This window comes from Zophobas morio, unplaced genomic scaffold (assembly GCF_036711695.1).
Source record: "Zophobas morio isolate AGI-343-1 ecotype UQ-CSIRO unplaced genomic scaffold, CSIRO_AGI_Zmor_V1 ptg000008l, whole genome shotgun sequence".
NCBI lineage: Eukaryota > Metazoa > Arthropoda > Insecta > Coleoptera > Tenebrionidae > Zophobas > Zophobas morio.
In genome coordinates this window covers 4,778,823-4,801,468 of record NW_026972113.1, presented here as the reverse complement: position 1 = coordinate 4,801,468, position 22,646 = coordinate 4,778,823, and the positions used below count along the sequence as shown (strand labels likewise).

The 22,646-nt window shown below is 31.1% G+C and overlaps 2 protein-coding genes across 2 annotated transcripts; one reads left to right on the top strand and one right to left on the bottom strand.

Moving 5' to 3' along the window:
- Positions 1–4,815: 4,815 nt before the first annotated feature.
- LOC135125123 (carboxylic ester hydrolase-like) lies at positions 4,816–6,985 on the top strand. Its single transcript, XM_064050477.1, has 7 exons — positions 4,816–4,925; positions 4,976–5,127; positions 5,177–5,273; positions 5,323–6,057; positions 6,105–6,401; positions 6,449–6,575; positions 6,625–6,985. The coding sequence occupies exons 1-7, from the start codon at positions 4,877–4,879 to the stop codon at positions 6,812–6,814; spliced, it is 1,647 nt and encodes a 548-aa protein (XP_063906547.1). The 5' UTR covers positions 4,816–4,876; the 3' UTR covers positions 6,815–6,985.
- Positions 6,986–16,892: 9,907 nt separating this feature from the next.
- LOC135125122 (venom carboxylesterase-6-like) lies at positions 16,893–19,193 on the bottom strand. Its single transcript, XM_064050476.1, has 6 exons — positions 19,086–19,193; positions 18,873–19,027; positions 17,843–18,677; positions 17,504–17,797; positions 17,329–17,452; positions 16,893–17,271 (listed from the first exon to the last, which is right to left on the bottom strand). Exons 1-6 carry the CDS (start codon positions 19,123–19,125, stop codon positions 17,109–17,111), a joined length of 1,611 nt encoding a protein of 536 aa, XP_063906546.1. The 5' UTR covers positions 19,126–19,193; the 3' UTR covers positions 16,893–17,108.
- Positions 19,194–22,646: the final 3,453 nt, after the last annotated feature.

Genomic DNA, 22,646 nt, shown 5'->3' with positions numbered 1-22,646 from the left:
TACAGAAATAAAATGGGTCAGCAAAATCGAAAAAACGAAACATCGGATAATTAAGAAATTAAATTTCCATATTGGAAAACTGAGAAATTGAAATATCAAAAATTGGAAATTTGAAAAACTCAATCAACGAAAAATTATAAAATCAGGAGTCGATTTTCAGTTTTTGGATTGTTAATTTTTCGATTTTTTGCTTTTCATTTTCTCAATATTTAATTTTTCGAACTGTCAGTGTTAGTTTTACAATTTACGAATTTACAATTTTTGAGTTTTCCAATTTTTCGATTCGATTCAGCTCTTTTTCTTATAGATTTTTCGGTTTATTATTTTTTTTCGATTTTAAGTTTCTCAATTTTCACTGTTTCAGTATTTTATTCTTTCGTTTCTTCATTTCTTCGATTTGCAATTTTTCGATTTTTCACTATTTCCATTTTGCAATTTTTCAGTTTTTCGTTTCTTCAAATTTTTGGATTGCAATTTTTCTTGTTTTTCAATGTTCTGATTTTATAATTTTTCTTTTTCTCAATCTGAAATTTTTCGATTTTTCAGTTTTTTCGGACTTTTTGGTTTTTCGACTTTTCAAATCAAAACAAAAAATGTAAAAGTTGGAAAATCGCAAAACTTAAAATAAAAAATGAATAAAATGAAAACTTTGAAAAATCTAGAAATTGGAAATGAAAAACTTCAAAAATCGAAGAAACAAAAATTTGAAAAGAAACAGAAATTTAAAATTAAAAAGTGCAAAATCGAAAAAGCGAAATATTGTAAAATCGAAAAACTGAAAAATTAAAAATCGAAAACTTAAAAAGTTGTTTAAATGAAAAAGTTCTAAAATCCAATAACTGAAAAATAGAAAAATTCTAAAATCCGGCAATTGAAAAATCAAAAACCGAAAAAACGAAAAATTACAAAATCAAAAAATTGCGAAAAGAAGCACCGAAGAAACAAAAAATTAAAGATTTAAAAACTAAAAAACGAAAAACTTAATGAATCGAAAAATTGGAAAGAAAAAACAAATCGAATGGGAAAATTGGAAAACACAAACATTATAAAATCGAAAAATTACAGAATCGTCAAAATTGTAAAGTAGAAAAACTTTAACATTGAAAGTTCGAAAAACTGAAAAATTAAATGTCGACAAATCGTAAAATTGAAAAAGTGAATAATTTTTTAAATTATAATTATTACACATTTAAAACGAAAACTAGAAAAATTGCAAATCCAAAATTGAACAAACGAAAAATTGAAAAATCTAAAATTAAAAAAAAAAGTAAAAAATTTTAAAATTGAAAAATCGAAAAACTGAAAATTTTGAGGAATGAAAACTCGGAGAATAGCATATTGTATGAAACAATAAAAAAACAAAAACTGAAAAATTGCAAATAGAAAAACTGAAGAAATTAAAACTTTTTCGACTTTAAATTTCTCAATTAATCCTTCGATTTTCAGTTTTTCGTTTCTTCAATTTTTCCAAGTTATTGATTTCCAATATTTAAATTATTTCTTCATAATTTTTCGGTTTTTCAATTCTACAATTTTGCAATTTTTCCATTTTTTTTATTCGAAAAGATGAAAAGTTGAAAATCGAAAAATAAGAATTCAGAAAAAAATGCAAAAGCAAAAAAATGAAAAAACGAAAAATTACAAAATCGTAAAGGTGGAAAATCAAAAAATTTCAAATCGAAGAACTGGAGAAACAAAAAATTCAAACATTTAAAAACTAAAAATGGAGAAATTAAAAAACGAAAAAATTTATGAATCGAAAATTGGAAAGAAAAAACTCGAATAAAAAAATTGGAAAACCCAAAAATTGTAAAATCGAAAAACTGTAACAATGAAAGATCGAAACACTCAAAATTAAATGCCAAGAAATTGAAAATTTCAAAATTACAAAATTGAAAAATCGAGTAAATGAAAATGTTTTAAATTCCAATAATTGAGGAAAGGAAAAACTCTAAAATCGTAAAACTGAAAGAGTGAAAAAAATTTTAAATTATAAAATTATTACAGATTTAAAACGAAAACTAGAAAAATTGCAAATCAAAAACTGAAGAAACGGAAAAGTAAAAATCTAAAAGTTGAAAAATCGAAAAACTGAATAATTTAAAAATGAAAACTCGGAGAACAGCATATCGTAAAATTGAAGAAACAAAAAAAGAAAAACTGAAAAATTGGAACTAGAAAAATTGAAGAAATGAGAAATTAAAAATTGAAATCTCGGGAAATTTAAAACAAACTGAAAAATCGCAAATCTAAAATTTGAAGAAACAAAAAACTGAGAAAATAAAAATTGAAAAAAAAATCGAAGCATTGAGAAATCGAATAATTGAAAAAATAAAGAAAAGAAAAACCGAAACGAAAAATTCCAAATCGAAAAAAGGAAAAATTAAAAACTAAAAATTAAGAAACTCAAACCGAAAAAGTTCAAAATTTAAAAATTGAAAAATTCAAATATTGGGAAATTGAAAAACTGAAAAATTTAACAGCATGTCGTAAAATTGAAGAAACAATAAAAAAAAGATCTACTGAAAAATTGCAAATATAGAAATTGAAGAAATGAAAAATGAAAGAATCGAAAAATTGAAAATTGTGAACTCGGAAATTTTAAATAAATCGAAAATTTACAAAATCTAAAATGAAAAATTGAAAATTCGCAAACAGAAAATTTGAGGAAACCAAAAACTGAAAAAATTACAATTGAAAAAAAATTGAATTATTTAAAATTCGAATAGCTGAAAAAATAAAGAAAATAAATAAAAAAACCGAAACGAAAAATTCAAAATAGAAAAATGAAAAATTAAAAACTGAAACTCAGGAAACTCAAATCGAAAAAGTACAAAATATAAGTACAGATTGAAAGATTCAGTAGTTGGAGAATTGAAAAACACGAAAAATTGTAAATCAAAAAACTGAACGATTTTTCACTATTTCCAGTTTGCAATTTTTCAGTATTTCGTTTCTTCAAATTTTTGGTTTGCAATTTTTTTTGTTTTTCAATGTTCTGATTTTATAATTTTTCTTTTTTTCAAGCTGACTTTTTCGATTTTTCAGTTTTTTCGGACTTTTTGGTTTTTCAACTTTTCAAATCAAAACAAAAAAATGTAAAAATTGGGAAAATTAAAAATAAAAAATGAATAAAATAAAAACTTTGAAAAATCTAGAAATTGGAAATGAAAAACTTAAAAAATCGAAGAAACAAAAATTTGAAAAAGAAACAGAAATTTAAAATTAAAAAGTGCAAAATCGAAAAAGCGAAATATTGTAAAATCGAAATACTGAAAATAAAGAAATGTATGAGAAAATTGGATAAATGAGAAATTTAAAAATTAAAAAAAATTAAAATTGGAAAATCAAAGCTTGGAAATTTGAAAAATTGAATAACCGAAAAATTATAAAGCAGAAAATTGTAAGCCCGCCCACCCGCCCTATCTCAATTGTAATGATTTTCTCTTATTCGTCGTCAACTATGGGGGCGGAGCTTAAGTGCAAAATACTTATTTCTTTACAAGAAATTAAAAACATGCTTTTGAGTATCGTCTTGTTCAAAGAATACTAGGTATATTAAGAAAAAAGGCAAAATATAAAACCCCGCCCACCCATCTCAATTGTGATGATTTTTTATTCATAGAAATTTAAAATACAATTTTTGTGAGGAAATATGGATTTTGCAATTAGGCTCCGCCCCTAGGTTAGACAACGAATGAAAAATTCATCACGGTTGAGATCAAGACGGATGGGTGGGGTTTTTCTTTTGCTTTTCTTTTTTAATTAATACATTTAGTTTTCTTTGCACTTAAGAACATATTTTACATGGTAATTTCTCGTAGAAAAACAAGAATTTTACAATTAAGCTCCGCCCCTCGGCTTACGACGAATAGAAAAAAATAATCAGAATTGAGACAGGGTGGGTGGGCGGGGCCTATATTTTGTTTTTTTTTTTTCTTAAAATGCATAGCCATCTTTTCACAACATGAAACTTAAGACATGGTTAAAATGGTACGTTTTTGCAAGGAAATGCAGTGTAGTACTTGCTAAGATAAGACTGATTGTGGTAAACGACATACCTTCTAAGAACATAGAGGGTGGGTGGGCGGGGCTAGTACTTGTTAAGATAAGATTGATGTTGGTGAATGACTGAACACTGACGGGGCTACTGCTTGCTTATAAAAGATTCTATAGGAAAAAGTTAAAGTTAGCCCCGCCCACCCACCCTTCTCTCATTTTTTCTTCAGATATAACAAATAAATAGTATAACAAAAAAATTACATATTATACATACATACATATAATTCACCCCGTCTCCATTTCGGTGGCTCATTTTGTCTAGTCCGAATGAAAGGTGTGTCTGAATTGAAGAGAGATAAAATCGTAAGGGGCTAGTATCTGCTAAGATAACAATGATTTTGGTAAATCACATACCCTCTAAGAAAATAAAGGGTGGGCGGGAGGGGCTAGTACTTGCTAAGATAAGACTAATTGTGGCAAACCACATACCGTGTAATAAAATAGAGGGTGGGTGGGCGGGACGAAAACTTGCTACGATAGAACTGAACAATATTAAGGGTAGTCGCTGGAACGACGAAGGGGTGGGTGGGTGGGGCTACTGCTTGCTCATAAAATTAGAAAAAACTGACTTATTTTATTTAGTATAAAATGGTAGTCCTCTGGGTACTGATGTATTTTTAATACCTCTTTCTAATAAAACTCAGGCAACATTTGCTTTGTAACGCCAAATTTTGCCAACGCTAAAATGATACGTATCTAAGGATAGATAAAATTATCCCACTCATAACAGTAAATTGCTAAATCATAAACAAGTGATTAACGATTATTTAATATAGCTTGTTTAGCACTGTGCGACGGCATATTTCATCCGACCATGTGTCGCCTTGACGTGTTTTTATCGCTTCTGTTGCTACAAGTTTCGAGTAAGTTTTAATTATTATTAGCGCTGCCAATATTCAAAACCTGCTTCCAGTTTGTGTTTGCGATGACATCGAGCAACCTATAGTTCAGACACCACTCGGTACCGTCAAAGGGTCGTTCAAAAAATCCTTCCTAGGTCGAGATTTCGCAGCTTTTGAAGGCATTCCTTTTGCGAAACCGCCAATTGGTAATCGACGTTTTGAGGTAAGTTTGGTATCAAAAAAAAAAAACTTGTAGTATAGTGTGAGTTTAGCCTCCAGAGCCGGTGGAACCATGGCTTGGGACTTGGGATGCTGTACACCGCATCCAGTGTGCACAGACCAATCTAACACAAGTAGATGTTATTATTGGTTGGTAAATTATAAATGTATGAGTGTTTGTTGATGTTGGATGTTTTAGGTGACGAAGATTGTCTCTACATCAATGTTTATGTACCGCGTGACCTTCTAGACACTAAGAAAAACCTAGACGTGATAGTACACATCCATGGAGGAGGTTTCATGTATGGAAGTGGCCACATGTACGCGATGCCTGATCTCCTAATAGAAGAAGACGTCGTTTTTGTAACTTTCAACTACCGAGTTGGAATACTGGGTTTTTTGAGTACTGAAGATGACGTAGTTCCTGGAAACAACGGCATGAAAGACCAAGTTCTGGCCTTGAAATGGGTTCAAAACAATATTGCAAGTTTTGGCGGTAACCCCAAGTCAGTAACTCTGACTGGATTATCAGCCGGTGGTTCAAGCGTCCACTTGCACTACCTTTCTCCACAGTCCAAAGGCCTGTTCCACCGAGGGTTTTCCCAAAGCGGTGTGGCTCTTAACACCTTTTCGCTACAAAAAGAACCACTAACCAAAACAAAAATGTTGGCACAAGCAGTTGGATGTCCGTCTTCGTGCACGAAAGCTATGGTGAAGTGTTTGAAGCAAAAACCATACAAACATCTTCTAGATGCATTGAAGTTGTTCTTTGGGTTTGCGGTACTACCTGTAGCCCCATTTGGGCCCGTAGTGGAGACAGGTCCAGATTCGTTTCTACCAAAACACCCATACGACGCTTTAGCTTCTGGATCAGTCATTGACGTACCGGTGATTTTTTCAACTTGTGCCCATGAAGGATACATCCAGCCGCTATGTAAAGGTTCCTAATCTTGATGAACACTTTGGTAAAAGTGGGTTTAGTTCCAGGTGACTTTTTTGACAGCCGTGACGACTGGGAAACTCTGGCCCCGATTATTTTGGATTTCAATTACACGCTAGACCAATCGCTATGGGCTAGTACTGCCAAAAAAATCAAACAGTACTACTTCGGAGAAAAGAAAATCAATGAAGAGGCGATTTGGGAGTCCACGAAGATGTTTGGGGACAGAATTTTTAATGTAGATGCTGAAAAATCGGTCAGATTACAGGCTAAAGCTGTCACTTCGCCTGTGTATTATTACTACTTTTCTTATCCGGGTGATGACGAAAACATGAAGTGTATGTTGAAAGAAAATTGTAGATTTTGTCTAAACTTAAGATTGTAGTTGTTCCGCACGGAGCCGACGGTAAATACTATTTTGGGACGATTTTGGATCCAAGACCTTTAACTGATAATGGATTAAAAATGAGAAAAATTCTCGTGAACATGTTAATTTCGTATGCCAAGACAGGGTAACTCTTTCGTTATTTAAAGAAAGACAAGAATTATGATTTCTTTTAGAATTCCGAATATTGATGGAGTGGACTGGGAGCCAGTGAAAGGTGATAAATTAACGTATTTGGACATCACTGGACCCAGAAAAGAGGACTTTATTTTGAAAAGAGTAGACGAACTCACTCCGATTAAATTTTGGAAATCTCTGAATTTGGCAGAAAACGAAAATTTGGTGTTTGCCAAAGATGAACTGTAATGTAACTATAGTGTTGTAATAAGTATGATTTTTGGATTATTTAATTTACTAGCTGACCCCGTGAACTTCGTTTCACCTACAATTTAATTTCGAATCTGCAAAACCGAATGCTTTGAAATCTTGCAGATGTTTTAAACATATGATAAGCATAATAAATTTGTATTCAAAATATATTTACTTATCCCCTCCAAAAAATTGATGACGTCAGCCCAAAATTTTGCCAAATGAATCCTCTCTAAAATGTCCAAGATAGGATGAGACTGTACTTGTGATTTATCATTCCATTCAGAATTTTTGGTTTTGCTTATAGGGGGTGTCTCAAAAAAATTAATCACTGAGTCAATTTATTTTATTGATTGAATCAAGAATTGCAAAACTGAATTTTGAAATATTGCAGACGTTTTGAAGTTACTGTTTGACATGGTAGGTTTTTAATCAAAATATATCTGTTTATCAAGCCCAAAAACTTGATGACGTCATCTCAAGATTTTGCCGAACAAATCCTCAAGATAATATATAATAACTCAAGAGTTGAAGAAATGACTTCTTTAAGATCTTGCAGACGTTTTAAAGTTATTGTAAGCATGGTAAATTGTTAAGAATATTTACTTATTCCCCCCAAAAAATTGGTGGAACGGCTCACTCGATTTTCGCAGATAATTTTGGGAATACAATACAGTTATTTTTAGTATTACACTGCGCCAATCCAAGGTGGTATACGTGTTGATCCTAAATGTTGATTAGGTCATCACAAAATTGTGTGAAGAAAAGACTCAACTCGAAAATGCTGAATATGTTTCATTATACTTTTGGTGTGAAGGAAGTTCTAGCGAAACAACGTTCGATCAAATTTTTGACAATGGTTGATATAAATAAAACTCAGTAGATGCTCATACTCGAAGTATCTACTCGAATATCAAATCAAAATATTTCTAGTTTTTCTAGATGATAATACTACTAATACTACTAATACTTCAGTAGGTAACAGTTGATGCTCAAGTAGTATCTCGATACAACAAAAAAGGACAACAGTGACAGTGTTCAACCATCAAGGCAAAAATCGAGTCACCAAAATATCAGTTAGTATGGGGTAGACACCTCGAGTTGGGAATCTCTATGGTCAGTGTTAGAAAGAACGCACTGCACAATTTATGCATAAATAAAAGCTAATTATCTTACGACTTCAGTTTTAATTTATCGGATTCCATGATTCCTTCACTCGACAATGTTTAAATTTTGGGAAAATTTTCGAAACGATTGAAGTCGGTTGATCGAAGCTATACATTTGCATGATATAAATTAATAAATTTTAAACATAATTAATATCACTTATAATGTTTAAATATGATAAGCATAAATATATATGATAATTAAACCGAAACTCGTTGTCCTAAAACCCCGAAATTATTAAAAACAGATCAATTTGTTTAAACATTATTAAATTATCCCCGAAAATGTGCATTTTCCCGGCCAAAATATGAAAAATAATTTTTGCAGTCTCATGGTGACGTACGATGACGTCAATGTCACGTGAGCTACCTGTATAAAGGTCACGTTTTACGGTCCTTTGTGTTCAGTATTAATTTCTGTTTGATGGCGGCAAGATCGTCGCTTCATTTTGGCGTAAAAGTGGAGCGTTTTAGCGAATTTCTACTTTATTATTAATAAATATTACGGAAAATATGTTGTGTTAGTGCTGTGAACGCGAACGAAAATGGATATTTTTCCGAAAAGGACCGAAAACGAGGTAAGTACGACTTCAGTTTTAATTTATCGGATTCCGTGATTCGTTTATTCGACAATGTTTAAGTTTTGGAAAAATTTTCGAAACGATTGAAGTTGGTGGATCAAAGCTATACACTTTCGCGATATAATTAAATAAAATTTAAACATAATTAATATAATTCATAATGTTTAAATATGATAACTATCAATATATGATAATTAAACCGAAAACCATTTTCCTAAGAACACGAGGTTAGCAAAAACAAATTAGTTTGTTTAAACATTGTTAAATTAACCCCGAAAATGTACAATTTCTGATCTAAAATATGAAAAATAATTTTTGCAATATCATCGTGACGTACGATGACGTCACTGTCACGTGAGCTACCTGTTAAAAGGTCACATTTTTCGGTCCTCTGCGTTTATTTTTGATTTTGGTTTACTGGTAGCAACATCAGAGTCCGTTTTGGCTTAAAAGTAGGGCTCCTTTAACGAATTTCTTATTTATTATTAACAAATAATAGTGAAAATGTGTTGTATTAGTACTGTGAACACGAACGAAAATGGATATTTTTCTGAAAAGGACCGAAAACAGGGTAAGTTCGAGTTCAGTTTTAATTTGTCGGGTTCCGTGATTCGTTCGGTCGACTATGTTTAAATTTTGGGAGAATTTTCCAAACGATTGAAATCGGTTGATCAAAGCTATACATTTTCACGATATAAATAAATAAATTTTAAACATAATTAATATCATTTATAATGTTTAAATATGATAAGCATCAATATACGATAATTAAGCCGAAACTCGTTGTCCTACAAGCCCAATGTTATTAAAAACAAATCAATTTGTTTAAACAATGTTAAATTATCCCCGAAAATGTGCATTTTCCCGGCCAAAATATGAAAAATAATTTTTGCAATCTCATCGTGACGTACGATGACGTCACTGTCACCTGAGCTACCTGTATAAATGTCACGTTTTTCGGTCCTTTGTGTTCAGTATTAATTTCTGTTTGTTGGCGGCAAGATCGTCGCTTCATTTTGGCGTAAAAGTGGAACGTTTTAGTGAATTTCTAGTTTATTATTAATACATATTACGGAAAATATGTTGTGTTAGTGCTGTGAACACGAACGAAAATGGATATTTTTCCGAAAAAGACGGAAAACAGGGTAAGTACGACCTCAGTTTTAATTTATCGGATTCCGTGATTCGTTCACTCGACTTTGTTTAAATTTTGGGGACATTTTCGAAACGATTGAAATCGGTTGATCAAAGCTATACATGTTCACGATATAAATAAATAAATTTTAAACATAATTATTATCATTTATAATGTTTAAATATGATAAGCATCAATATACGATAATTAAACCGAAACTCGTTTTCCTACAAACCCGAAATTATTAAAAACAAATCAATTTGTTTAAACAATGTTAAAATATCCCCGAAAATGTGCATTTTCCCGGCCAAAATCTGAAAAATACATTGTTAAATTAACCCCGAAAATGTACTATTTCTGATCTAAAATATGAAAAATAATTTTTGCAATCTCATCGTGACGTACGATGACGTCACTGTCACGTGAGCTACCTGATAAAAGGTCAATTTTTCCATCCTCAGTGTTTAGTTTTGATTCCGGTCTGGTAGCAGCAACACTGGAACTCCGTTTTGGCTTAAAAGTAGCACGTGTTCGCGAATTTCTAATTTATTGTTAATAAATATTAGCGAAAATGTTTTGTGTTACGTGCTGTGAACACGAAGGATAGTGGATATTTTTCCAAAAATGCCCGATTTTTTTTGAAATATGTTGTTAATAACATGCATTCAGGACTGATAAAGTACGGCTTTGGAATATACAAAGTGCAGCGTTCATAATTCACAAAATACCGTATGCATCATTTTTAAACTACGGCGTCCAAATTTACAAAATACGGTGTCCTTCAGCCATGCTATCAAACCCTAGTCCTCTCTTTTAATGGCAAGACGCACTCCAGACCTCCTCGTATTGTTTGGTTCTTGCTGGGCAACAGCAACGAGCGAGCACAGTCATCGCTCTTTGGCGGCAAACGTGGAGAATTGTATATTGTAACTTTTGTAATTGAAACATTTTGTACTGTATATTGTATGTGTTACTAACTTAACTTGGGTCTTGCCAATTTAGCTCCAGTGGTGCAAATGCTTTGTTTTCACGGTGCATTTGCTTGGGTTTTAATTTTGCAACAGTGCATTCTTTGGTTCCGAGACTGAATTCTCCATGTCGTCAGACGCTCTGGCCTGGGGGGGTTCTGCTGGCCCTTAGACGCTGGGTCATCATCCTAAACGGATGAGGTTCATCATCCTAAACGGATGAGGTCAGTCGGCCCTGTATCTATGCGGCGGCGTTCTCCCTTGGGTGTGTGAGCGCTGCGACCTATAGATTTGGTTTCGAGTTCCATCGGTGTGCTTGCTTAGGTATTAATTTTGCAACAGTGCATTCTTTGGTTCCGGGTTTGAATTCTCCATGTCGTCAGACGCTTTGGCCTGGGGGGTTCTTTTGGCCCTTAGACGCTGGGTTGCATCGTTCTTTGAGAATGAGGTAAGACGACCTTGGATTTATGCGGCTGCGTTCTCCCTTGGGCGTGTGAGCGCTGCGACCAATAGATTTCGTCCCGAGTTCCATCGGTGTGCTTGCTTGGGTTTTCATTTTGCAACATTTCTCAATTTTTGGTGCAATTTCTTCCGGTGGTGTATTGGGTACTAACTTTGCATTTGTATTGTATCTGAATTGTATCTGTATCTGTAGTGTATTCTGTATTGTAGCTAGATTGTAGGTACCTGTATTGTATTTCCGTTGTATTGTACTGTATAACGTTCTATCCCTCATTAACAATTCCTAGCCCTCTCCTTTCCTAGCGAGATCTGCTCCAGACCTTCCCGTGGTTCTTGCTGAGCATCAACTATCGAGGACAGAAAATTCAAATTCAAAACCAGCAAAGTTTCACAAAAATCATGAAAATCGCTCGTTGGTGGCCAACGTGGAGCAAAAGAGACTTTTGTAACTCAACTAACTTTGTTAACTCGATAATCTTAAGGAAAAAAAAATATATTACATTTAATTTATCATTTATAAGGACAAATAGTCATTTGCCACGCCGATGCTCATTTTTAGATTAAATCCTCACAAAACGCGTAAATTTGTGTCCGGGGAGATACAATGTTTGCAAGTAGATACACAGTACATCGGGTAGATGTTCAGGTATATAAGAGTAATAATGAAGTAGGTACTTCGTACTTCGAATACTCTTATCTACTCAGTTTTATTCATACCGTCCAATGTCTCGCTTCAATATTTGATTATGATGTTGATTATGAGCACAACGCTGATCAACTTCCGTATCCGAATTACCCTTGAAATAAATCATCGCGATTTGCACCTTAGGTAGTTCGTCGCACATTTGATTGACTTCGTGGACCTATGTCAGCTTGTCGTCTTCTCGGCATTGTAATGAACTTCATAAAACGACACAGAATTATTTTCACAATCAATCAAATCTGTAAATTTTGTCTCGAGAATTTTAAAATATCGAAAACTTCAAATTAAATCCTCGAATAACGGTAAAGTTTGAGGTTTTGTCGAAACCAACAAAGTGAATATACGTAAATAGAATGGCAGATCAAAATTAATAAGAAACTTTCGCAATGCTTAACTAAATTCACTTTAACGAACACTTTTCTTAAAATAAACGATGTTTTTTGTTACGAAAAAACAAAGAACGATTTGAAATGCAATAATACTTTTCACAATCGCACGGAAGAAATAGTTTTGTATGACACGTCAGTCAGGCGACAGGTCCATCAGGAACGCCAACTATTCAAATTCATTCGAAGTGGCGATTCCCATGCAAAATTTTTAATTTTTTTTTATGTTTTAGCCGTCTTATTTTTTATAAATTTTCTTACGTATAAACCTTGTCCTGACAATAAGGTACACGTAAAAAAAAGAATCGTCCAATTCGGTGCAGTCGTTCTGAAGTTATTAGCGTACATACATTTCGGCGATTCATTTTTATTAATATAGATTTAATTTGGAAACTTTATTTTTTTTTCAGCTTTGTTTGATTATTGAATTTTTTCATTTTCTATTAAAATAATATATTTTTTAGTTCTTTTTGGATAAAAATATTACAATAGATTCTTCTTTTCACAACAAGAAACGTCAAACGTGTTCAAATGATTAATTTTTGTTGGAATTGTACTCCTCCCCTCGGTCTGACAACGAATGAAAAATTCGTCACAATTGAGATCGGGGCGGGTGGGCGGGGATTATATTTTGCACTTTTTTTTAATACCTAGTCTTTTTTCCACAACATGTTTCAAATGGTAATAAATGTGTGTAGGGAGAAATCTATTTGGCAATTATTATGCTCCGCCCCTAGAACTGAAAACGAATCAAAAATTCATTACAATTGAGATCGGGAGTGGCTTAATGTGTGTTTCTTTCTTAATACATACATAGATGTTTTTTAAAAGTAAAATATAAGCCCCACCCACCCACCCTATCTCAATTGTGAAGATTTTTTTTATTCGTCGTGAGCTGGGGGGTGGAGCTTAATTGCAAAATTCTGATTTTTTTTTTTTGGAAATCTCAAAACTAAAATTTCGAAAATTTGAAAAATTAAAGAAAAACTGAAGACTGGAAAAATTGAAAAACCTCAAAATCGAAATATCCAAAAACTGAGAAATTAAACAATTGAAAAATTGAGAAACCAAAAATTCAAAAAGTGAAGACTAAAAATCGAAACGTTAAAAAATTGAAAAACTGATAATCACAAAACCTAAAAAATTAAAAAATTGAATAATTGAAAAAATGAGAAATCGAAAACCTAAGAATTTGTGAACGTGAAATTTGAAAAATTGCAAAAACCAAATATTTAAAAATCGTAAATAAAATTGAAGAGGAGAAAAATTGAAACCTTAAGAAAGTCGAAAAACTGAAAAATCAAAAACCAGAAAAATCGACAAATTGAGACTTTAAAAAAGCCAAAAATTGAAAAATTGAAAAATCGAAATATTCAGAAATCGAAAAATTGAAGACAGAAGTTGAAAAAACGTAAAACTGAAACATCGGAAAATTGATAAATCGAAAAATTGAAAATCGCAAAATTGAAAAATTGAGAAATTGTAAAATCGAGAAATTGAATAATAAAAAATCTGAAAAATCCCAAAACTGATATTTCGAAAAATTAAAAAATGAAGGAAAAACTGAAGAATGGAAAAACTGAAATATCCAAAAACTCAGAAATAAAAAAATTGAAAAATTAATAACCCAAGTCGCAGAATTGAAGAAATGAAAAATTGAAAAACTGAGAGTTTATAAAAGTCAAATTTGAAAAATTGCGAAAACCAAATCTTGCAGAGGAAAATAATTGGAAAAACGTAAAATTCAAACATCGGACAATTGAGGAATCGAAAAATTGAAAATCCTGAAATTAAAAATTGAGAAATTGTAAAATCGGAAAATTGAATAATAAATAAACTGAAAAATTCCAGAACTGAAAAAATTGAAAAATGAAAGAAAAACTGAAAAGAAAAACAAAAAAATTTCAAAACTGAAATACCAAAAACTGAGAAATTAAGAAATGGAAAAATTGAGAAATCAGAAAAGTCAAAAAAATTAAATCGAAAAATCAAAAACCTTAAAAAATTGAAAAATTAAAAAATCAAAAACCCAAAAATCGCAGAATTGAAGAAATAAAAAATTGAAAAATAAAGTTTAATATAAAAGTCAAATTTGTAAAATTGCAAAAACCAAATATTTCAAAATCGTAAAACTGAAGAAGAGAAAAATTGAAAATCCTGAAATTGAAAAATTGAAAAATCGAAAAATCAAAAAAATGAAGTCGAAAAATCGAAACCTTGGAAAATAAAAAAATTGAATAATCAAAATCTGAAATCAAAACTTTAAAGAATTGAAAAACTGGAAAATTGAAGCAAGAAAAATGGCAAAATCAAAACATCGATTAATTGAAAAATCGAAAAATTGAAAATTTAAAAAAGTCGAAATTTGAAAAACTGAAAAATAGAAATATTTAAAAATCGCAAAATTGAAAAAACGTAAAATTGGAACATCGAACAATTGAGAAATCGAAAAATTGAAAATCGTGAAATCGAAAATTGAGAAATTGTAAAATCAAAAAATTGAATAATAAATAATCTGAAAAATCCCAACACTGAGATTTCTAAAAATTGAAAAATGAAAGAAAAACTGAAGAATGGAAAAACTGAAAAATTTCAAAACTGAAATATCCAAAAACTCAGAAATAAAAAAATTGAGAAATTGAGAAATCATACTCAAAAAATTGAAATGGAAAAATCGAAACATTAAAAAATTGAAAATTGAAAAATTAAAAACCCAAAAAGTCGCAGGATTGAAGAAATGAAAAATTGAAAAGCTGAGGGTTTATAAAAGTCAAATATGAAAAATTGTGAAAACCAAATCTTTAAAAACCGCAAAATTGCAGAGGAAAAAAATTGGAAAAACGTAAAATTGAAACATCGGACAATTGAGGAATCGAAAAATTGAAAATCCTGAAATTAAAAATTGAGAAACTGTAAAATCTGAAAATTGAATAATAAATAAACTGAAAAATCCCAAAACTGATATTTCGAAAAATTAAAAAATGAAAGAATAATTGAAGAATGGAAAAACCGCAAAATTTCAAAACTGAAATATCCAAAAACTGAGAAATTAAAAAACTGAAAAATTGAGAAATCAGAAAAGTCAAAAAAATTATATCGAAAAATCAAAAACCTTAAAAAATTGAAAAATTAAAAAATCAAAAACCTAAAAAGTCGCAGAATTGAAGAAATAAAAAATTGAAAAACAGAGTTTAATATAAAAGTCAAATTTGAAAAATTGCAAAAACCAAATATTTCAAAATCGTAAAATTGAATAAGAGAAAAATTGAAAATCGTGAAACTGAAAAATTGAGAAATCGAAAAATCAAAAAAATTAAGTCGAAAAATCGAAACCTTGGAAAATGGAAAAATTGAATAATCAAAATCTGAAAAATCAAAATTTAAAGAATTGCAAAACTGGAAAATCGAAGCAAGAAAAATGGCAAAATCAAAACATCGGTTAATTGAAAAATCGAAAAATTGAAAATTTAGAAAAGTCAAAAATTGAAAAACTGAAAAACAGAAATATTTAAAAATCGCAAAATTGAAAAATTGAGAAATTGTAAAATCGAAAAATTTAATAACAAATAATCTGAAAAATCCCAAAACTGAAATTTCGAAAAATTAAAAAATGAAAGAAAAACTGAAAAGAAAAACAAAAAATTTCAAAAACTGAAATACCAAGAACTGAGAAATTAAAAAATTGAAAAATTGGGAAATCAAAAAGTCAAAATAATTAAATCGAAAAATCAATACCTTAAAAAATTGAAAAATTAAAAACCCAAAAAGTCGCACAATTGAAGAAATAAAAGATTGAAAAATTTCAAAAACCAAATCTTAAAAAATCGCAAAATTGCAGAGGAAAAGAATTGGAAAAACGTAAAATTGAAACTTCGGACAATTGAGGAACGAAAAATTGGAAATCCTGAAATTAAAAATTGAGAAATTGTAAAATCGGAAAATTGAATAATAAATAAACTGAAAAATCCCAAAACTGATATTTCGAAAAATTAAAAAATGAAAGAAAAATTGAAGAATGGAAAAACCGAAAAATTTCAAAACTGAAATATCCAAAAACTGAGAAATTAAAAAACTGAAAAATTGAGAAATCAGAAAAGTCAAAAAAATTAAATCGAAAAATCAAAAATGTTAAAAAATTGAAAAATTAAAAAATCAAAAACCCAAAAAGTCGCAGAATTGAAGTAATAAAAAATTGAAAAACTGATAGCTTAATATTAAAGTCAAATTTGGAAAATTGCAAAAACCAAATCATTCAAAATCGTAAGATTGAAGAAGAGAAAAATTGAGAAATCGAAAAATCAAAAAAATGAAGTCGAAAAATCGAAACCTTAGAAAATAGAAAAATTGAATAATCAAAAATCTGCAAAATCAAAGTTTTAAAGAATTGAAAAACTGGAAAATCGAAGCAATCGAATGTAGAAAAATGGCAAAATCAAAACATGGATTAATTGAAAAATAGAAAAATTGAAAATTTAGAAAATTCAAAAATTGGAAAACTGAAAAATAGAAATATTTAAAAATCGCAAAATTTAATAACAAATAAACTAAAATTTCTAAAAATTGAAAAATGAAAGAAAAACTGAAAAATCCAAGAACTGAATTACCCAAAAACTAAAAAGTAAAAAATTGAAAAATTGAGAAATCAAAAAATTGAAAAATCACAAAATTGACATGTTTTGAAAAAAAAAAGATCAATTTTATTTTTTTAGCAACTTCCATTTACAAGAAATATTACAAGCAATGATAATCCTAAGAAATTTAAATTATATAACATGATAAAACGTCTGATTTTTATCTGGGACACCTGTAAAGTGTGTCGAGTACTAGCTTATCTAAAAATAATGTATGTGTACATAGCAACCAACAATGTCAAGATATGGCCTGTGGATGTCACTCGTTCTGTAACAATTCCAACGAGTTCCAAAAATTCTGATTCCCCAAGTTGTTATTAGTTTGTAGCTGAATATCTTCGACGTCGTAACCAGAAATATTTAGATAATTTAAACGATGAGACTTGACTGGTTTCCAAGTAACTCCATTTATACGAGGTGTGCTAAAAATTAAAACAACAGATTTATTATTAATTTAAGACTATATAACCACGACGCACCCCGTTTTGGCATACGAAACCAACATGTTTACCAAGAGATCTTTCACTTTAAGTTGATCTTGAGTTAGAGGTTTCTCGCTCTCGACGTAGTAAAAATACTGAAGATCTTCGGCGTGGGCGATAACTGAAACAATGTGGATTAAAAAAGTGTAAAAAAATGTGCATTACTGTGTACTTTCATTTTCCCCAGTATAACTCAAGTCATAGAGATAGACGGGAGATCTAGTAGCTGCGGCCTGCAATTCAACACTCCTTACAGTATCACGAACTGTCATTCTGTCTGTCGAAAACCTGATGAAGTCGTTGAAATTCCGATCAGTAAGGTCTGTATTTTCCCCAAAATAAAAGTCTTTGATTTTTTTAGCAACTTGACCCCAGTTTTCTGGCGCAACTGTGTAGTTGTAAAAGAACACAAACGGCAACGCTTGGTCCCAGTTCTGGTTGATAGTCGCTGTGTTATTTCTGAATTCTGGAACAAGCTATAGCAAAAACACCAAATTTTATGGTTAGCTACCTGCAATATTCGCATATCCGTCGTGTTCCACGAAGGACGCCATCCAGGGCAAATCTTGTACATGTTTCTTCGACAATAATTGTCTCGGTTTTTCCGGAAGGAACGCGTTTGCTCCTCTTTCAACAACCGGACTGAACACAACTAGTGGATGAAACCCATACCCAGTGAACAACAGAGTTTGATTTAACAACTGTTGGTACGGTTTTTCTTTCAAACATTTTTTCAGTTCCGTGGTGGGGGTTTGCGGACACCCCACAGCCAGTGCTATAGTTTTAGCTTTGTCTAGCGCCCCCCCTTGTAGAACGTACGGATTTAAGGCACACCCACTTTGTGAGAAACCACGATGGAACAGACCGGTGCTCATGGGTGATAAGTAGTGCAACTGGACGCTAACACCCCCAGCTGAGGCTCCAGTTAGCGTAACCGACCCTGGGTTACCACCAAAACTCCTAATATTCCTTTGTACCCATTTCAAAGCTAGTACTTGATCTTTCAAGCCGTTGTTGCCAGGGAGAACGTCGTCTTCAGTACTCAGGAAGCCCAAAAGACCTAGACGATAATTAAACGTGACGAAAATGACGTCGTGGTCCATTATGTAGCCAGGGCCGGCGTAGATGTGGCCACTTAAGGCCATGAACCCACCACCATGGATGTCCACGATTACGTTTAGGTTCTCGATGGGGTTTATATGGGTGCGGGGGACGTAAACATTGACGTATAGACAATCTTCTTCGCCCGACATCGATGTTAATTGGTAAAGGGAGTGAATTTGGGCACACTCTCGAGGACGGGTTGCATTCCATACATCGTGCCATTTTTCGATGGGTTCAGGGGCCTGCAAAATATTTTTCAAACAGAAGTCTGATCAGAATTCTAAGTAGGTCTGATTATCTTGACCTTATTGTACCCATAAGGAAAACCCAGGTCATAAAAATGTATATCCCCAGCAGTTCCAAGTAAACATCAAATGACTAAGATATTGGTAAACTTTCCAAGAGTAATCGCGTATTAAATTGATAAAACAAAATACCTCAAAGCGTCGTTGACCAACAGGTGGTTTTGCATACGGAATGCCCTCAAAAGCTGCAAATCTTCTCTGGCCAAAGGACGTCTTGTACTGGCCGCAGACTCTACCCAATGGGGTTGTAACCACGGGATTCCTAACCTTCGAACTTAAACAGGTTGCTGGAAGTTGTTTAAAGTTAACAAAATAACCCGGAATTTGTTCGGTGTGAAAATGTACCACTTAAAAATAGTACCACTAGAGCACTTAAAGTCACCATCGTGGCGGTCAGTACGAACGCTTCTGCACAACAGATGGGAATTTCGTCGGGTGGGATTTATTTATCACGGTTTGAGGTCAAGATGATTAAAGAAGGTAAGGTTCACGTTATTTATCTAAAGAGTGAATTAATGTTAAATACGTTCTTTATCATATTTTTTTGATTTTTGCATATTTTGATAATTTTGGTGGTTTTTATTTTCCATACTTTCTCAATTTTTCGCTTTTTCGCCTTCTCGAGTTTTCGACTCCTCGATTTTAAGATTTTTTGATTTTTCGATTTCTCGATGTCTCACTTTTTGAATTTTTCGATTTGTCGATTTTTTGATTTTTTATATACTTTTCGGCTTTTCGATTTTTCGAGGTTACCATTTTTGAAATGTCCGATTTTTCATTTTCCCATATTTTTTAAATTATCGATTTTTCGATGTTTCAGTTCTTCAATATTTTAACGTTTTTGGATTTTCAGTATTCCGATTTCTTAAAAAAATCGAAAAATTGAAAAGTGGAAAAATCGAGAAATCAAAAGAACGAAAAACTAACAGATCGAAAAGTCAAAAAAATTGCTGTGTGGAAGTTGAAAAATCAAAAATTCGGAAAATTCAAATATCGAAAAACCCGAAAATTCAAAAATTGAGAACTCGAAAAATCGTGAAAATAAAAAAATCCAAAAATCGAAAAACCTGAAAACCAAAATCCAAAAATAGAGAACCCCAAATTTGGAAAATACAAAAATCGAGTACGCGAAAAGTCAAAAATATGAATTTCAAAAACTGAAACATCGAAAAGTTGAAAATTCGGAAAAATGAAAAATCGAAAAGTCAAAAAATTCAACAAAACCGAAAACACATGTATACAAAAAAATTATTAAAATATTCTTACTTATATTGGGTGTTCTGATTTCCATGCCACTTAGTATATATTTGTCGGCTTTTCGATTTTTCGAGGTTACCATTTCTGAAATATCCAGTTCTTCAATATTTTTAATTTTGTAACAGATTTTGGCGTTTCTGATTTTTCAGTTTTTCGATTTTTTAAGTTTGTGATTTTTCGACTTTACTTTTTAGACTTTTCGATTTTTCTATTTTTTAATTTCCCAATTTTTGGATATTTCGTTCAATTTTCTGATTTTTCAGTTTTTCGATTCTTCAATTTTTCTTTTGTTTCCCAATTTTTCGATGCTTCAGTTCTGGGTTTTTTTAGTATTTCGACTTTTCGATTTTTCGATTTATGACATTTTACTTTTGGAATTTTTAATTTTACGTTTTTAAAACATTAGGATCCGATTTATAGAAAGCAATGTTAAAGTTAATTCGCGATTAACTTTTAACTGAGGTCCGTTGCCAGGCAACGCACATATTTTAACCAATCACGGGCTCATATTCCACATTTTAATTCTGTGTTGAACTAATCGAGGATTAAATATTTAACTCGCTGTTCTATAAACCGGCCCTAGTAGATCTTTCAATTTTTCGACTGTTGTTCGATAAATCGAGAAATCAATAAATTGAATAGTGGAAAAATCGAGAAATCGAAAGAACAAAAAACCAAAAGATCGAAAAGTAAAAAAAATTGCAGTGTGGAAGTCGAAAAATCAAGAAATTAAAATTTCAAAAAGTTGAAAAATCAAAAATTCGGAAAATTCAAATATCGAAAAACCTGAAAATTCAAAAATTTAGAGAACTCGAAAAATCGTGAAACTAAAAAATCCAAAAACCGAAAAACCGAAAAACAAAAATCCAAAAATAGAGAACCCCAAATTTGGAAAATTCAAAAATCGAGTAATCGAAAAGTCAAAAATATGAATTTCAAAAACTAAAAAATCGAAAAGTTGAAAATTCGGAAAAAAAATCGAAAAGTCGAAAAATTCAACAATCAAGAATTCAAAAAATCGAAAAACCGAAAACACACATGTATACAAAAAAATTATGAAAATATTCTTACTATTACTGGGTGTTCTGATTTCCATGCCACTTAGTATATTTTTCGGCTTTTCGATTTTTCGAGGTTACCATTTCTGAAATATCCGATTTTCCAATGTTTTAAATTTTTCGATTTTTCAGTTCTTCAATATTTTTTAATTTTTAACAAATTTTGGCGTTTCTGATTTTCCAGTTTTCTAATTTCTCAATTAGTCTATTTTTTTATTTTCCCATTTGTCGACTTCCCAAAGTTTCGATTTTTCAGTTTCTCAGTTCTTCATTTATCCGATTTTTTAAGTTTGTGATTTTTATATTTTTTAATTTCCCAATTTTTGGATATTTCGTTCAATTTTCTGATTTTTCAGTTTTTCAATTCTTCAGTTTGTCTTTTGTTTTTCAATTTTTCTGTACTTCAGTTATGGTATTTCGACTTTTTGTTTTTTAGATTTCTCGATGTCTCAGTTTTTGAATTTTTCGATTTGTCGATTTTTCGATTTTTTATATACTTTTCGAAACCGAAAAATCCAGAAATCCAGAACTCGAAAATTTGGAAAATACAAAAATCGAGGGAACGAAAACTCGAAACACTGGAAAATGGAGAAACCGAAATATCGGAAAATCGCAAAGTCGAAAACTGAAAAAAGCGAAAACTCGAAATACTGAAAAATCGAAAAATTGAGAAGTGGAAAAATCGAGAAATCGAAAGAACGGAAAACTAAAAGATCGAAAAGTCAAATAAATGGCAGTGTGGAAGAAATTAAAATTTCAAAAAGTTGAAAAATCAAAAATTCGGAAAATTCAAATATCGAAAAACCCGAAAATTCAAAAATTGAGACTCGAAAAATCGTGAAACTGGAAAATCCAGAAATCGAAAAACCGAAAAACAAAAATTCAAAATTTGGAAAATTCAAAAATCGAGTAATCGAAAGTCAAAAATATGAATTTCAAAAACTGAAACATCGGAAAGTAGAAAATTCGGAAAATCAAAAAACCGAAAACACACATGTATATAAAAAATTATTAGAATATTCTTACTATTACTGGGTGTTCTGATTTCATGCCAATTAGTATATTTTTCGGCTTTTCGTTTTTTCGAGGTTACCATTTCTGAAATATCCGATTTTTCAGTCTTCCAACATTTTAAATTTTCGATTTTTCGATTTTTCAGTTCTTCAATATTTTTTAATTTTTAACAAATTTTGGCGTTTCTGATTTTTCAGTTTTCTAATTTCTCAATTAATCTATTTTTTTATTTTCCCATTTGTCGACTTCCCAAAGTTTCGATTTTTCGGTTCTTCAGTTACGGTATTTCGACTTTTTGATTTTTCGATTTCTCGATGTCTCAGTTTTTGAATTTTTCGATATGTCGATTTTTCGATTTTTTATAAACTTTTCGGCTTTCCGATTTTTCGAGGTTACCATTTTTGAAATATCCGATTTTTCAATTTTCCAATGTTTTTTAAATTTTAAATTTTTCAGTTCTTCAATATTTTTTAATTTTTAACCGATTTCTCAGTTAACCCGAAAAGTCAAAAAATAGAAAAATCATGAAGTCGAAAAGTCGAAGTGGAAACTGAAAAATCCAGAAATCCAGAACTCG

Excerpts from the sequence above, each read along its gene's own strand:
- LOC135125122 (XM_064050476.1), bottom strand. The coding sequence starts at position 19,125 with ATGGTGACTTTAAGTGCTCTAGTGGTACTATTTTTAAGTG. Across the intron at positions 17,453-17,503 it reads TTATACTGGGGAAAATGAAA|TTATCGCCCACGCCGAAGAT; the intron begins GTACACAGTAAT and ends ACATTGTTTCAG. Across the intron at positions 17,272-17,328 it reads GTTTCGTATGCCAAAACGGG|CACACCTCGTATAAATGGAG; the intron begins GTGCGTCGTGGT and ends TTTAATTTTTAG.
- LOC135125123 (XM_064050477.1), top strand. The coding sequence starts at position 4,877 with ATGTGTCGCCTTGACGTGTTTTTATCGCTTCTGTTGCTACAAGTTTCG. Across the intron at positions 4,926-4,975 it reads TCTGTTGCTACAAGTTTCGA|TTTGTGTTTGCGATGACATC; the intron begins GTAAGTTTTAAT and ends ACCTGCTTCCAG. Across the intron at positions 6,058-6,104 it reads AGGATACATCCAGCCGCTAT|TTCCAGGTGACTTTTTTGAC; the intron begins GTAAAGGTTCCT and ends AAGTGGGTTTAG.